Below are 14638 nucleotides of genomic sequence, written 5' to 3'. Positions count from 1 at the left end.
ACCATAGACCTAATATAACTTTAGAGGGCTAGAAGCAGGGTTCAACCATAGACCTAATATAACTTTAGAGGGCTAGAAGCAGGGTTCAACCATAGACCATGTCAACTGTAGAGACTCAAGTGGTGATGAATGATTCATACTGTAAAGGGTTCTTCATAGCTGTGTTCTGTATGCCGGTGAATAAAACACATCTTCCTGGACATTGATAACGCAAAGGATTGTATTACAGCGGTTAAAGTACAGTGTGTCAAAGTAAAACGTTAGAAAATAAACCACGCGCGTAGCGTTTCGGATTTTAATTTCAACAGTCAACATACATCTTACTGCTTATTAACTTAATCCAAATGTCCACATTGTCCAAAAGTAAAGCTAACTATATTCTGACACAGCAACAACAACCCCTATAACAGACCTACTATCTCTCACCCACGTCCACACACTGTGGGAGCTGAACAGAAGCATGTCTCAGGACAGGGTTCAGCTTTGGGTCAGGGATGGGACCACTGATCTCAGGACAGCTGAAGTGGTAGAACTTACTCAAAGGCCTTCAGCACAGGTATCAAATCATTACATCATTCCTTCAGCACAGGTATCAAATCATTACATCATTCCTTCAGCACAGGTATCAAATCATTACATCATGCCTTTACCACAGGTATCAAATCATTACATCATTCCTTTACCACAGGTATCAAATCATTACATCATTCCTTTACCAAACCATATCAGACAAAACCCACAACCACACCGTTCGTTAATAATATTTAGCGCTTTTATCCAAAGTGACTTACAGTCATGCGTGCATACATTATACGTATGGGTGGGCCCCGGGAATCGAACCCACTCCCCTGGGGTGCAAGCGCCATGCTCTACCAACTGAGCCATTCAGGAACTGTTCAGGAACTGTTCAGGAACTGTTCAGGAACTGTTCAGGAACTGTTCAGGAACTGTTCAGTCGTTCAGGCATCTTTTCCTGCTGCTCAAATAAGACCTGAGATTTGAATTGTCAATGAGCTCCAACATCAGAAGACGAAGACAGAGGGAGAACCCTCTCATTTGGATGTGTGAGGTACTGGATGATTTGACAGAGGGATATCAGGGAGACAGAGGGACAGGAGAACCCTCTCATTTGGATGTGTGAGGTACTGGATGATTTGACAGAGGGATATCAGGGAGACAGAGGGACAGGAGAACCCTCTCATTTGGATGTGTGAGGTACTGGATGATTTGACAGAGGGATATCAGGGAGACAGAGGGACAGGAGAACCCTCTCATTTGGATGTGTGAGGTACTGGATGATTTGACAGAGGGATATCAGGGATCCGTCTCTGATCCCGTTCTTCATAAAGACTTCTTAGGGCTTCAGAAAAGCTCCATGTATCCAACGTCAGGCAGACATCTACTGCTGTTGATGACGATCAGCAACATTCAGAAATTAAATGAAAATGATGAACACTCAAGTTTGTCTCAGTCCTCTTCATCACATTCGTCATCATCATCATCATCACACAGCTGCTTTCTGCTTCCAGGTCAAAGTTAAACTACATTAATGCCAACTGTCGGGACGCGTAGCAGTTCAAGGTTCAAGTCCCTAGTGGGATCACACGATGGGTCCATAACAAGTCTTTCCCCTCAACATGGGACTGGTCTGATCTGAGGATGTTGGGTCGTGCTGGGAGTAGTGGAGACCAGAGAATATACTCCCTAGAACGGACGTCTCCATTCAAAATCAATGATGCCGTAATGGGTGGACTGGGGTCCATATTGAATGTCCCTTGGAGTCTCAGGACACCTCTATGACCTCCATGCTTCCCGAGAAGCTGCTCTGACTCCCCATCTCCTCTCTGGATCGACTCTCCCCTCCTCCTCTCATCCTGTCTCCAATCTCCATCTGACAGCTTCGCCTCTTCAGCTGCTTCTCCAAGGTGCTCTCCTCGTGCCAGCTCCTCCGTGAGTCCCCGTGGTCACCGTTCCTCTGCCGCCCGCGTCGCCTCACCTCCTCCAACCCCTGGCTCACGCTGTACGCCGCCACGCTGCCGCCCCCAAGAATGTTGGCCCCGCCTCCTAAAATGGCGGAGGTGGAGTAGAAGCGGTGTGACTCGGAGAGGTACCACCCCCCCGACGACACGGCGACGGGACCCAATAGGATGTCAGAGTGCCAGCCCTTCAAGGCGGAGCCTAGGTTAGGGGCGGGCTTGGACAGGTGCTGCTGGGAACGTGATAGGCCGAACAGGAAGCCAGTGTGGTTAGGGCTCTCCTCCATACTGCCACTACGGTGGAGCTGCTGGGAACAGGAGAGGGGAGGTGGAGGAGGCTTAGCCTGGCTGGGCTGGTTGGAGGTGGTAGTACCGGTAGTGGTGGAGGAGGAGGAGGAGGAGGAGGAGGTGATGGTTGTGGTGGAGACTACAGGAGGAGCAGAGGTTGCAGCAGGGTCTGTGGGGCTGTCGGCCAGCTCCTTGTCAGGGCTCTGTTCTGGTGTCGACTGCTCCGACACCTCCTCCACAGGAGAGAACTGACACGGTTTACTAGCAGGCTCCTTGAAGCTCCCGGATGGTTTATAATACTCTTGGTCTCCGGGGTGGGGTGCGGGGTGGGGGTAAGGCCTCATGGGGGCGCTGCTGCAGCCTCCTGGCTCCCCGTACGACTTGATGTCCAGAGAGAAGGACCTTTTCAGCCGGGCGGCGCCGTCTTCCGTCCCCTGGTCCAGCTGGAGGCCTTGGAGCCCCTGCAGAGCCTGGACCAGGAGCCTCTCCTCTGGGGGCCAGGGGGCCAAGACACACGGCAGGGTCAGGGGCTCCAGCAGGGCCAGGGCAAGGTCTGGGGGGCTGGGGGTAGGGGTAGGGTTAGGGGGGTCCTGCTCCAGTGGGGGGTGGAGGAGGGGAGAGGGTTTGACCCCAATGGTCTCTCTGACCTCCGACCTTCCAGGAGTCTTGATCTTCTTCTCAAAGTCCAGCAGCTGACCCAGGAAGTTGAAGTTAGGAGAGATGGTGGGCCTCTTCTCCTTCACGAACCTGGAGAGGAAAGACAGAAACACACAGGACATCAGTACTGAAGCTGTAACACACTGGGTTGTTACGGAGTTGGAAAACCTAGAGCAGGGGTGTCAAACGTACGGCCCGCGGGCCAGATCAGGCCCGCAAACGGGTTTAATCCGGCCCGCGAGATGATTTTGAAAAAATAAAAAATATATATATATATATTTTTTTGTAAAGTATAAAAATGCGCTGCAATTTTTCAATAAAATAAACTGCTGTTCCAATTGCGTCCACTGGATGGCGCAATAGCAATTGTGTTAAGCAAGCAAACTGTTTATACCGGGGCAGAGCAAGTAGGTCAAGCACGTGCAGCCAATGAGCTACTTTGTTTTGCCCGCGATATTTATTACGGCTTCTACTTTTAACATTATGTGCTTTGGCACCCTCATTGCCCCAATATGTCTCTGTCAAAAAAGAGAAAAGTGGATGCAGAGTGCAGAGTGTTCCAAGAAAAATGGTCATCCTATTTATTCATGGAATTGAATGGGAAAGCTGTATGTTTGGTGTGTTCAGAGCATGTTGCAGTGCTGAAAGAATATAACCTTCGTCGCCACTATGTGAGTCTTCATGCCGACAAATATGACAACTTTCAAGGACAGCGGAGATGAGAGAAGGTGAATGAACTGTTGGCGGGTCTGAAGAAACAACAGTCTGTGTTTACTCACAGCCGAGACATCAGTGACGCTGCAGTGAAAGCTAGCTACCTCATTGCTAATGAAATCGCAGTGGCTTCAAAACCATTTAGTGAGGGTGAATTTGTAAAAACATGCATGATGAAGGCAGCGGAGATTGTGTGCCCTGAAAAGCGGCAGGCTTTTGCAAATATCAGCCTGACAAGAAACACAGTTGCAGACAGGATTTCCGATCTTTCAGTGGATTTGGACAGCCAGTTGAAGCAAAAAGTAAAGTCATTTATTGCGTTTTCGGTTGCAATTGATGAAAGCACGGACATTACAGATGTTGCACAACTGCCCATTTTCATCCGCGGAGTTGATGACACATTGACCGTCACCGAGGAGTTCGTGGAGTTGGTGCCGATGACAGATACAACGACAGCAGCTGATATTTTTACCGCACTCGTCGGCGCGCTGGACAGGGTCGGAGTGGACTGGTCCCGCGCTGTCAGCCTGGCTACAGATGGTGCGCCCTCAATGATCAGGAAAAAAGCAGGCGTTGTGACAAAGTTCAGAGAGAAAGTGCAATCTGCAAATGGAGGACGTGATTTTTTGACTTTTCACTGTATTTTGCACCAGGAGGCTTTGTGTTGCAAGTCATTAAAGATGGATAACGTCATGAAGGTGGTCATCCAAACTGTTAATTTCATCCGATCCAGAAGCCTGAATCACCGTCAGTTTGACAGCCTTCTCAGAGAGAAAGACCACATCTATGGCCTGCCATACCACACTGAGGTAAGATGGTTAAGCCGAGGTGCTGTGCTGAGGCGTTTCTTTGATTTACGAGAAGAAATTGAACAGTTCATGGAAGAAAAGGGCAAACCAGTGTTAGAATTTCATTCCGCAGAATGGATGCAGGACCTTGCATTTATGGTGGATGTTACAGAGCACCGGAATAACTTGAACAAACAGCTGCAAGGGCGCAACAAAGTTGTCACGCAGTATTATGACAGCATACGTTCTTTCAAGTTGAAGCTGTCATTGTGGGAGACGCAACTTGCCGGTGGTGATGCAGCTCACTTCCCCTGTCTGAAAAATGTGTGCGCGACCCAACATGTGGCAGACATGAAGCGGTTCAAAGATAAAATAACGGGACTGTTACGGGAGTTTGAGCAACGCTTTCAGATTTATGTTTATATGTTTTTATGTTGATGTGCTATTGTTTTTAATTGATTTTATTTTATTTGTATATTTAACCTATTCTTGACTCTGTGGTTCTTGCACTTGTTTGGGGAACAGGATTTCATTCTTTTTATCTACATTTCTGCCTGAGAAATGACACCCTGATATAGTTCTGTGATCTGTGAAACAGTTCTCTTAATCACTGAGGTGTTTGTGTGTTCTTTTTCTTTAGAATTTTCAAATAAACTTGACGTGTTTTATGATTAATAGTGATGTTGTGCTTGTACTATTTTGGACACACTGTCCTCAGGCTCCAGCTTTATGTTGTATGTTGATCGTATTAAAACAAAGAAAACAATCTGAAGTTGTTGTTTTTAAGTTATATATACCATGATTTTTCCGGTCCGGCCCACTTGGGAATAAATGTTCCTCCATGTGGCCCCTGAGCTAAAATGAGTTTGACACCCCTGACCTAGAGGGTCAAGATATCATTCAGGAGGACAGAGCCCCTCACAGTGCACTGTGTTCATTCAGGAGGACAGAGCCCCTCACAGTGCACTGTGTTCATTCAGGAGGACAGAGCCCCTCACAGTGCACTGTGTTCATTCAGGAGGACAGAGCCCCTCACAGTGCACTGTGTTCATTCAGGAGGACAGAGCCCCTCACAGTGCACTGTGTTCATTCAGGAGGACAGAGCCCCTCACAGTGCACTGTGTTCATTCAGGAGGACAGAGCCCCTTACAGTGCACTGTGTTCATTCAGGAGGACAGAGCCCCTCACAGTGCACTGTGTTCATTCAGGAGGACAGAGCCCCTCACAGTGCACTGTGTTCATTCAGGAGGACAGAGCCCCTCACAGTGCACTGTGTTCATTCAGGAGGACAGAGCCCCTCACAGTGCACTGTGTTCATTCAGGAGGACAGAGCCCCTCACAGTGCACTGTGTTCATTCAGGAGGACAGAGCCCCTTACAGTGCACTGTGTTCATTCAGGAGGACAGAGACCCTCACAGTGCACTGTGTTCATTCAGGAGGACAGAGCCCCTCACAGTGCACTGTGTTCATTCAGGAGGACAGAGCCCCTCACAGTGCACTGTGTTCATTCAGGATGACAGAGCCCCTCACAGTGCACTGTGTTCATTCAGGTTGACAGAGACCCTCACAGTTGATTCATCTCACCTGTAAGTCCTTATTGTAGTCCTACTGGGTTTATTCATCTCACCTGTAAGTCCTTATTGTAGTCCTACTGGGTTTATTCATCTCACCTGTAAGTCCTTATTGTAGTCCTACTGGGTTGATTCATCTCACCTGTAAGTCCTTATTGTAGTCCTACTGGGTTGATTCATCTCACCTGTAAGTCCTTATTGTAGTCCTACTGGGTTGATTCATCTCACCTGTAAGTCCTTATTGTAGTCCTACTGGGTTTATTCATCTCACCTGTAAGTCCTTATTGTAGTCCTACTGGGTTTATTCATCTCACCTGTAAGTCCTTATTGTAGTCCTACAGGGTTGATTCATCTCACCTGTAAGTCCTTATTGTAGTCCTACTGGGTTGATTCATCTCACCTGTAAGTCCTTATTGTAGTCCTACTGGGTTGATTCATCTCACCTGTAAGTCCTTATTGTAGTCCTACTGGGTTTATTCATCTCACCTGTAAGTCCTTATTGTAGTCCTACTGGGTTGATTCATCTCACCTGTAAGTCCTTATTGTAGTCCTACTGGGTTGATTCATCTCACCTGTACGTCCTTATTGTAGTCCTACTGGGTTGATTCATCTCACCTGTAAGTCCTTATTGTAGTCCTACTGGGTTGATTCATCTCACCTGTAAGTCCTTATTGTAGTCCTACAGGGTTGATTCATCTCACCTGTAAGTCCTTATTGTAGTCCTACTGGGTTGATTCATCTCACCTGTAAGTCCTTATTGTAGTCCTACTGGGTTGATTCATCTCACCTGTAAGTCCTTATTGTAGTCCTACTGGGTTGATTCATCTCACCTGTAAGTCCTTATTGTAGTCCTACTGGGTTGATTCATCTCACCTGTAAGTCCTTATTGTAGTCCTACTGGGTTTATTCATCTCACCTGTAAGTCCTTATTGTAGTCCTACATGGTTTATTCATCTCACCTGTAAGCTTCGTCTAGTGACATGTCCATCCTCTTCATGATGTAAGCGACAGCGATGGTTGCTGAGCGGGAGATGCCAGCCAGACAGTGGACCAGCACACAGGAGTTGGACGCTTTGGCCTTCTCTATGAACTCCACAGATCTGTCCAACCAGGGGAGGATCTTCTCACAGAAGCTGTCATTGACAGGAACTCGCAGGAAGTGAGACTCGGGGATGTAGTCTGGTTTGGGACAAGTGTTACTGGCATTCAGGACGTACGCAATATCATTCTGTTGCATCATATCCTGTAGAGGAGGGAGGAATACAGCTGGTTAGAATGCTATTACATATACTAATATATAAACTAGTTATACTATAATCTACCTCATACCTTGTTGAGTACGTCTCTCTGACAGCCCAGGTAGAGGTGGGGCAGGATGCGTGTTGGGCCAGAGGTGTTGAGGGGCAGGCAGGGCTGAGAGAGGCAGGAGGGAACCAGGCAGGAAGTACCAAGAAGTGCCTTACCTTCACACAGACCTGGAAACTGCTGGGAAAACTCTGAGAAACCACCTGAAGACACACACACACAGAAACATCTGAATCAAATAAAGGAATAAAAGAGGTTACTGTATTAGAGATCATACTAGAGGTTACTGTATTAGAGATCATCCTAGAGGTTACTGTATTAGAGATCATACTAGAGGTTACTGTATTAGAGATCACACTAGAGGTTACTGTATTAGAGATCATACTAGAGGTTACTGTATTAGAGATCATACTAGAGGTTACTGTATTAGAGATCATACTAGAGGTTACTGTATTAGAGATCATCCTAGAGGTTACTGTATTAGAGATCATACTAGAGGTTACTGTATTAGAGATCACACTAGAGGTTACTGTATTAGAGATCATACTAGAGGTTACTGTATTAGAGATCATACTAGAGGTTACTGTATTAGAGATCATACTAGAGGTTACTGTATTAGAGATCATACTAGAGGTTACTGTATTAGAGATCATACTAGAGGTTACTGTATTAGAGATCATTCTAGAGGTTACTGTATTAGAGATCATACTAGAGGTTACTGTATTAGAGATCATTCTAGAGGTTACTGTATTAGAGATCATACTAGAGGTTACTGTATTAGAGATCATACTAGAGGTTACTGTATTAGAGATCATACTAGAGGTTACTGTATTAGAGATCATACTAGAGGTTACTGTATTAGAGATCATACTAGAGGTTACTGTATTAGAGATCACACTAGAGGTTACTGTATTAGAGATCATACTAGAGGTTACTGTATTAGAGATCACACTAGAGGTTACTGTATTAGAGATCATACTAGAGGTTACTGTATTAGAGATCATACTAGAGGTTACTGTATTAGAGATCACACTAGAGGTTACTGTATTAGAGATCATACTAGAGGTTACTGTATTAGAGATCATACTAGAGGTTACTGTATTAGAGATCATACTAGAGGTTACTGTATTAGAGATCATACTAGAGGTTACTGTATTAGAGATCATACTAGAGGTTACTGTATTAGAGATCATACTAGAGGTTACTGTATTAGAGATCATACTAGAGGTTACTGTATTAGAGATCATTCTAGAGGTTACTGTATTAGAGATCATACTAGAGGTTACTGTATTAGAGATCATTCTAGAGGTTACTGTATTAGAGATCATACTAGAGGTTACTGTATTAGAGATCATACTAGAGGTTACTGTATTAGAGATCATACTAGAGGTTACTGTATTAGAGATCATACTAGAGGTTACTGTATTAGAGATCACACTAGAGGTTACTGTATTAGAGATCACACTAGAGGTTACTGTATTACAGATCATACTAGCGGTTACTGTATTAGAGATCATACTAGAGGTTACTGTATTAGAGATCATACTAGAGGTTACTGTATTAGAGATCACACTAGAGGTTACTGTATTAGAGATCACACTAGAGGTTAATGTATTAGAGATCACACTAGAGGTTACTGTATTAGAGATCATACTAGAAGTTACTGTATTAGAGATCATACTAGAAGTTACTGTTTTAGAGACAGTTGGTGTGAATGTTAAATGCGTCAAAATCGTAATCTGTATTTTTTCGGAATTCGGACGAAAAGACCGCAACATAGTTGGTGAATAAAAGGCCTTTAGTAACAAACTATTTTCTAAGACAGAAGACTTGCACCATCATAAGGCAATACAAGCAGGCTCTGATATTGGCCAATAAACCTGCCTAGCAACAGCAGCCAAACTGAATGGTTGGGTGTTCTACATTATTATCTAGTAGTGTTCATAGAGGACCAACCTGCTGAGTTCATTACACAATACTAATACACTGCCTTCTGCACCCACCGGCACACACACACACACACACACACACACACACACACACACACACACACACACACACACACTCCAGCCACCTGCACCGGCCGACCCTCAGACAAGCTCAGTCCTAGTTGCTTGGCAACCCGTGTACCCGTGGCTCTCCAGCCTCTCCAGATCTGTCCGTCCATGGCTACGTCCCAAATGGCAGCCCATTCCCTGCATAGTAACTGAGCCCCATGGGCTATATAGGGAATAGGGAGCCCCATGGGCTATATAGGGAATAGGGAGCCCCATGGGCTATATAGGGAATAGGGAGCCCCATGGGCTATATAGGGAATAGGGAGCCCCATGGGCTATATAGGGAATAGGGAGCCCCATGGGCTATATAGGGAATAGGGAGCCCCATGGGCTATATAGGGAATAGGGAGCCCCATGGGCTATATAGGGAATAGGGAGCCCCATGGGCTATATAGGGAATAGGGAGCCCCATGGGCTATATAGGGAATAGGGAGCCCCATGGGCTATATAGGGAATAGGGAGCCCCATGGGCTATATAGGGAATAGGGAGCCCCATGGGCTATATAGGGAATAGGGAGCCCCATGGGCTATATAGGGAATAGGGAGCCCCATGGGCTATATAGGGAATAGGCTGCCATTTAGGACTCAGACCAGGAGGACTTCATGAGGAAATGCTCTTAAAGCTCAGAGAAAATGATACAGCATTATACAACCACATGATGCATCTGTCCTCATATCTCTCCTCCTCTCTCCTCCTCCCACCGCTCTCCTCCTCTCATCTCCTCTCCCCACCGTTCTCCTCCTCTCTCCTCCTCTCTCTACCGCTCTCCTCCTCTCTCCTCCTGATCTCCTCCTCCTCTCCCCACCGCTCTCCTCCACTCTCCTCCTCTCTCCTCCTGATCTCCTCCTCTCTCCTCCTCTCCCCACCGCTCTGCTCCTCTCTCCTCCTCCTCTCTCCTCCTCTCTCCTCGTGATCTCCTCCGCTCTCCTCCTCTCATTCCTCCTCTCTACTCTCTCCTCCTCTCTCCTCCTGATTCCTCCTCTCTCTCCTCCTCTCCCCACCGCTCTCCTCCTCTCTCCTCCTGATCTCCTCCTCTCTCCTCCTGATCTCCTCTTCTCTCCTCCTCTCTCTCCTCTCTCCTCCTCCTCTCCCCACCGCTCTCCTCCTCTCTCCTCCTCTCTCCTCCTCCTCTCCCCACCGCTCTCCTCCTCTCTTCCTCCTCTCCTCCTCTCTCCTCCTGATCTCCTCTTCTCTCTCCTCCTCTCCCCACCGCTCCCCTCCTCTCCCCACCGCTCTCCTCCTCTCCTCCTCCTCTCCCCACCGCTCTCCTCCTCTCTTCCTCCTCTCCTCCTCCTCCTCCTCTCTCCTCCTCTCTCCTCCTCTCCCCACCGCTCCCCTCCTCTCCCCACCGCTCTCCTCCTCTCTCCTCCTGATCTCCTCCTCTCTCCTCCTGATCTCCTCTTCTCTCCTCCTCTCTCTCCTCTCTCCTCCTCTCCCCACCGCTCCCCTCCTCTCCCCACCGCTCTCCTCCTCTCTCCTCCTCTCTCCTCCTCCTCTCCCCACCGCTCTCCTCCTCTCTTCCTCCTCTCCTCCTCTCTCCTCCTCTCTTCCTCCTCTCCTCCTCCTCCTCCTCTCTCCTCCTCCTCCTCCTCTCTCCTCCTAACTCACATTACAACAATACTGATGGAACACATCTGATTGATAACATACAGGATGGACGTCCAGCTGTGTATTGTATCCAGGCTTAGGAACCTTCCTCTGTGGGAAATTAACAGAAACTCTACTGGATGTGGAAGCTTAGTGGTTTGAGTGACACAGTGGAAGTTTGATCAGTCTCATATCAACACAGTCACTTCCCCATATGAACCGTCAAGCTGCTGGACAATGTCCACACTGCACTGTAATTAGATTCAGTGACATTTGACTGTATTGTTTGTCAGGTCAGAGAGCCAACAGCAGAATAATCCACTTCCTCTCCAGGGAGAGTTATAATGTCTGATGTGATGTCATAACCTGATGTCTGATAAAGTCTAATGTTACAAGTGCTCTTAATTTGAAGGGAAGTTCCATCCTGATGACATCATCATAGAAACAGGAACCGTATCAGAAACTAAAACTGCCTCCTAACTGACGTTTGAGACAATGAGACTGGAACCACAGAAAGAGGATCTCTTTTACTTTAGGTTTAGTTTACTAAAGGTCATCTGGGACTCTCTTTGGGTCTGACAGCAGTCCAGAATAAAGCTGAGAGCCTTGGACAACTTATCTGGTGTATACACGTTCATTTAACCCATTCACGTCCTCATTTAAACCATCTAGTAGCTGAATGACTGAAGGGGTTTGGCAGTCATTTTCAGTTAGCTGTCCTACCACCAGCAGCTAGCTATCAGTGACCTCACTGTTTAACCCTATGTGGAGAAGGTTGATGAAGAGGAGCGGTAAATGAGTGAATGACTAAGTGTCAGAGACATTGTGAAAGGATGGAAAAAGGTATGTCACCAGCCTGGTTCTGCTCTAGCTGATGAGAGAGGAGGGATGGAGGGAGGGAGAGAGAGGCGGTGAGGGAGGGAGGGAGGGAGGGAGGGAGAGGCGGTGAGGGAGGGAGGGAGGGAGGGGAGAGAGAGAGGGAGAGAGAGGGAGGGAGGGGGAGAGAGAGAGAGAGAGAGAGAGAGAGAGAGAGAGAGAGGGAGGGGAGAGAGGGGTGGGGAGGGAGGGAGAGAGGGAGGAAGGGGAGAGAGAGGGGTGGGGAGGGAGGGAGGGAGGGAGGGGAGAGAGGGAGGGAGGGGTGAGAGAGAGGGGTGGGGAGGGAGGGAGGGAGGGAGGGGAGAGAGAGAGGTGGGGAGGGAGGGAGGGAGGGAGAGAGGCGGTGAGGGAGGGAGGGGAGAGAGGGAGGGAGGGGAGGGAGGGAGGGAGGGAGGGAGGGAGGGAGGGGAGGGAGGGAGTAAGGGAGGGAGGGAGGGAGGGAGGGAGGGGAGGGAGGAGGAGGGAGGGAGGGAGGGAGGGAGATTGGCAGCCATTTTCAGCTAGCTGTCCTATCACCACCTCTCTGGCCAGTGATGAATGAGTGAATGAGTAAGTGTGAGTGATGCTGTGAAAGGATGAAGGAAAGCAGCTGAATGTTCAGTATGTCATCAGCCTAGTTCTAACAGGGAGAGGGAGAGGGAGGGAGGAGGGGAGAGAGAGAGGGGAGAGAGAGAGAGAGAGGGGAGACAGAGAGAGAGAGAGAGAGAGAAGAGAGAGAGAGAGAGAGAGAGAGAGAGAGAGAGAGAGAGAGAGAGAGATGAGAGAGAGAGGAGGAGGAGAGAGAGAGAGGAGAGAGAGAGAGAGAGAGAGGGAGGGAGGGAGGGAGGGAGGGGAGGGAGGGGAGGGAGGGGAGAGGAGAGAGAGGTGGGGAGAGGAGGGAGGGAAAGAGAGGGAGGGGAGAGGAGAGAGAGGTGAGGAGAATGAGGGGCTGAGTGTGTGTGTCTAACCTGAGAGCAGGTGTACGGACGGGAAGCTCCTCTCCAGCTTGGCCAACAGGACGGTGAGGAAGGCCTCCGAGGGAAGGGTCAAGGGGTCAGATGAACTCTGGTCGTACACCACCACCTCCTGACTGCCCACTAGCTCCAACTAGGAGAAGAAGAGAGAGGAAGAGGAGTTAACAGAAACACTCAGAGAGAGGAAGAGGAGTTAACAGAAACATTCAGAGAGAGAGGAAGAGTTAACAGAAACACTCAGAGAGAGAGGAAGAGTTACCAGAAACACTCAGAGAGAGAGAGAGGAAGAGGAGTTAACAGAAACACTCAGAGAGAGAGGAAGAGGAGTTAAGAGAAACACTCAGAGAGAGAGAGGAAGAGTTACCAGAAACACTCAGAGAGAGAGAGGAAGAGTTAACAGAAACACTCAGAGAGAGAGAAGATGAGTTACCAGAAACATCCAGAGAGAGAGAGGAAGAGTTACCAGAAACATCCAGAGAGAGAGAGGAAGAGGAGTTACCAGAAACATCCAGAGAGAGAGAGGAAGAGGAGTTACCAGAAACATTCAGAGAGAGAGGAAGAGTTAAAATACTTAAGTAAAAATACTTTAAAGTACTACTTTAAAGTACTACTTCAGTAGTTTTTGGGGTATCTGCACTTTACTTTACTATTTATATTTTTGACAACTTTTACTTCACTACATTCCTAAAGAAAATATTGTACTTTTTACTCCATACATTTTCCCTGACAACCAAAAGTACTCGTTACATTTTGAATGCATAGTAGGACAGGACAATGGTCCAATTCACACACTTATCCAGAGAACATCCCTGGTCATCCCTACTGCCTCTGATCTGGCGGATTCACTAAACACACATGCATCTTTGGTAAATAATGTCTGAGTGTTGGAGCGTGCCCCTGGATATCCAAACATTTTAAAAAACAAGAACATGGTGCCGTCTGCTTTGCTAAATAATAGGATTTTTAAATGATTTATACTTTTACTTTTGATACTTAAGTATTTTTTTAGCAATTACATTTACTTTTGATACTTAAGTATATTTAAAACCAAATACTTTTAGACTTTTACTCAAGTAGTATTTGACTGGCTGACTTTCACTTGAGTAACTTTCTAGTAAGGTATCTTTACTTTTACTCAAGTAGGACAATTGGGTACTTTTTCCACCACAGCTTTAGGGTTAGAGGTTAGAGAGTGGAGGTGGCTTTAGGGTCAGAGGTTAGAGAGTGGAGGTGGCTTTAGGGTTAGAGGTTAGAGAGTGGAGGTGGCTTTAGGGTCAGAGGTTAGAGAGTGGAGGTGGCTTTAGGGTTAGAGGTTAGAGAGTGGAGGTGGCTTTAGGGTTAGAGGTTAGAGGTTAGAGAGTGGAGGTGGCTTTAGGGTCAGAGGTTAGAGAGTGGAGGTGGCTTTAGGGTCAGAGGTTAGAGAGTGGAGGTGGCTTTAGGGTTAGAGGTTAGAGAGTGGAGGTGGCTTTAGGGTTAGAGGTTAGAGGTTAGAGAGTGGAGGTGGCTTTAGGGTCAGAGGTTAGAGAGTGGAGGTGGCTTTAGGGTCAGAGGTTAGAGAGTGGAGGTGGCTTTAGGGTTAGAGGTTAGAGAGTGGAGGTGGCTTTAGGGTCAGAGGTTAGAGAGTGGAGGTGGCTTTAGGGTCAGAGGTTAGAGAGTGGAGGTGGCTTTAGGGTTAGAGGTTAGAGAGTGGAGGTGGCTTTAGGGTCAGAGGTTAGAGAGTGGAGGTGGCTTTAGGGTCAGAGGTTAGAGAGTGGAGGTGGCTTTAGGGTCAGAGGTTAGAGAGTGGAGGTGGCTTTAGGGTCAGAGGTTAGAGGTTAGAGAGTGGAGGTGGCTTTAGGGTCAGAGGTTATAGAGTGGAGGTGGCT

At 47.5% G+C, this 14638-nt stretch overlaps 1 protein-coding gene across 1 annotated transcript in view; it reads right to left on the bottom strand.

Annotated features, from left to right (window-relative positions):
• Nucleotides 1–281: 281 nt before the first annotated feature.
• The window catches only part of dusp16 (dual specificity phosphatase 16), a 63058-nt gene continuing 48701 nt past the window's right edge, over nt 282–14638 (bottom strand). The window contains exons 3-6 of the mRNA XM_084193401.1: nt 12768–12906; nt 7324–7502; nt 6954–7237; nt 282–3011 (exon numbers count right to left, since the gene is read on the bottom strand). Coding sequence (XP_084049527.1) covers nt 1784–3011; nt 6954–7237; nt 7324–7502; nt 12768–12906 — 1830 coding nt within the window. The 3' untranslated portion in view covers nt 282–1783. The remainder of the gene's footprint in view (nt 3012–6953; nt 7238–7323; nt 7503–12767; nt 12907–14638) is intronic.

The sequence above is a fragment of the Coregonus lavaretus genome (assembly GCF_964263955.1).
Source record: "Coregonus lavaretus genome assembly, contig: HAP1_SCAFFOLD_493, whole genome shotgun sequence".
Classification (NCBI taxonomy): domain Eukaryota; kingdom Metazoa; phylum Chordata; class Actinopteri; order Salmoniformes; family Salmonidae; genus Coregonus; species Coregonus lavaretus.
The sequence above is the reverse complement of the archived record's forward strand: the minus strand, read 5'-3'. Positions and strand labels throughout refer to the sequence as shown.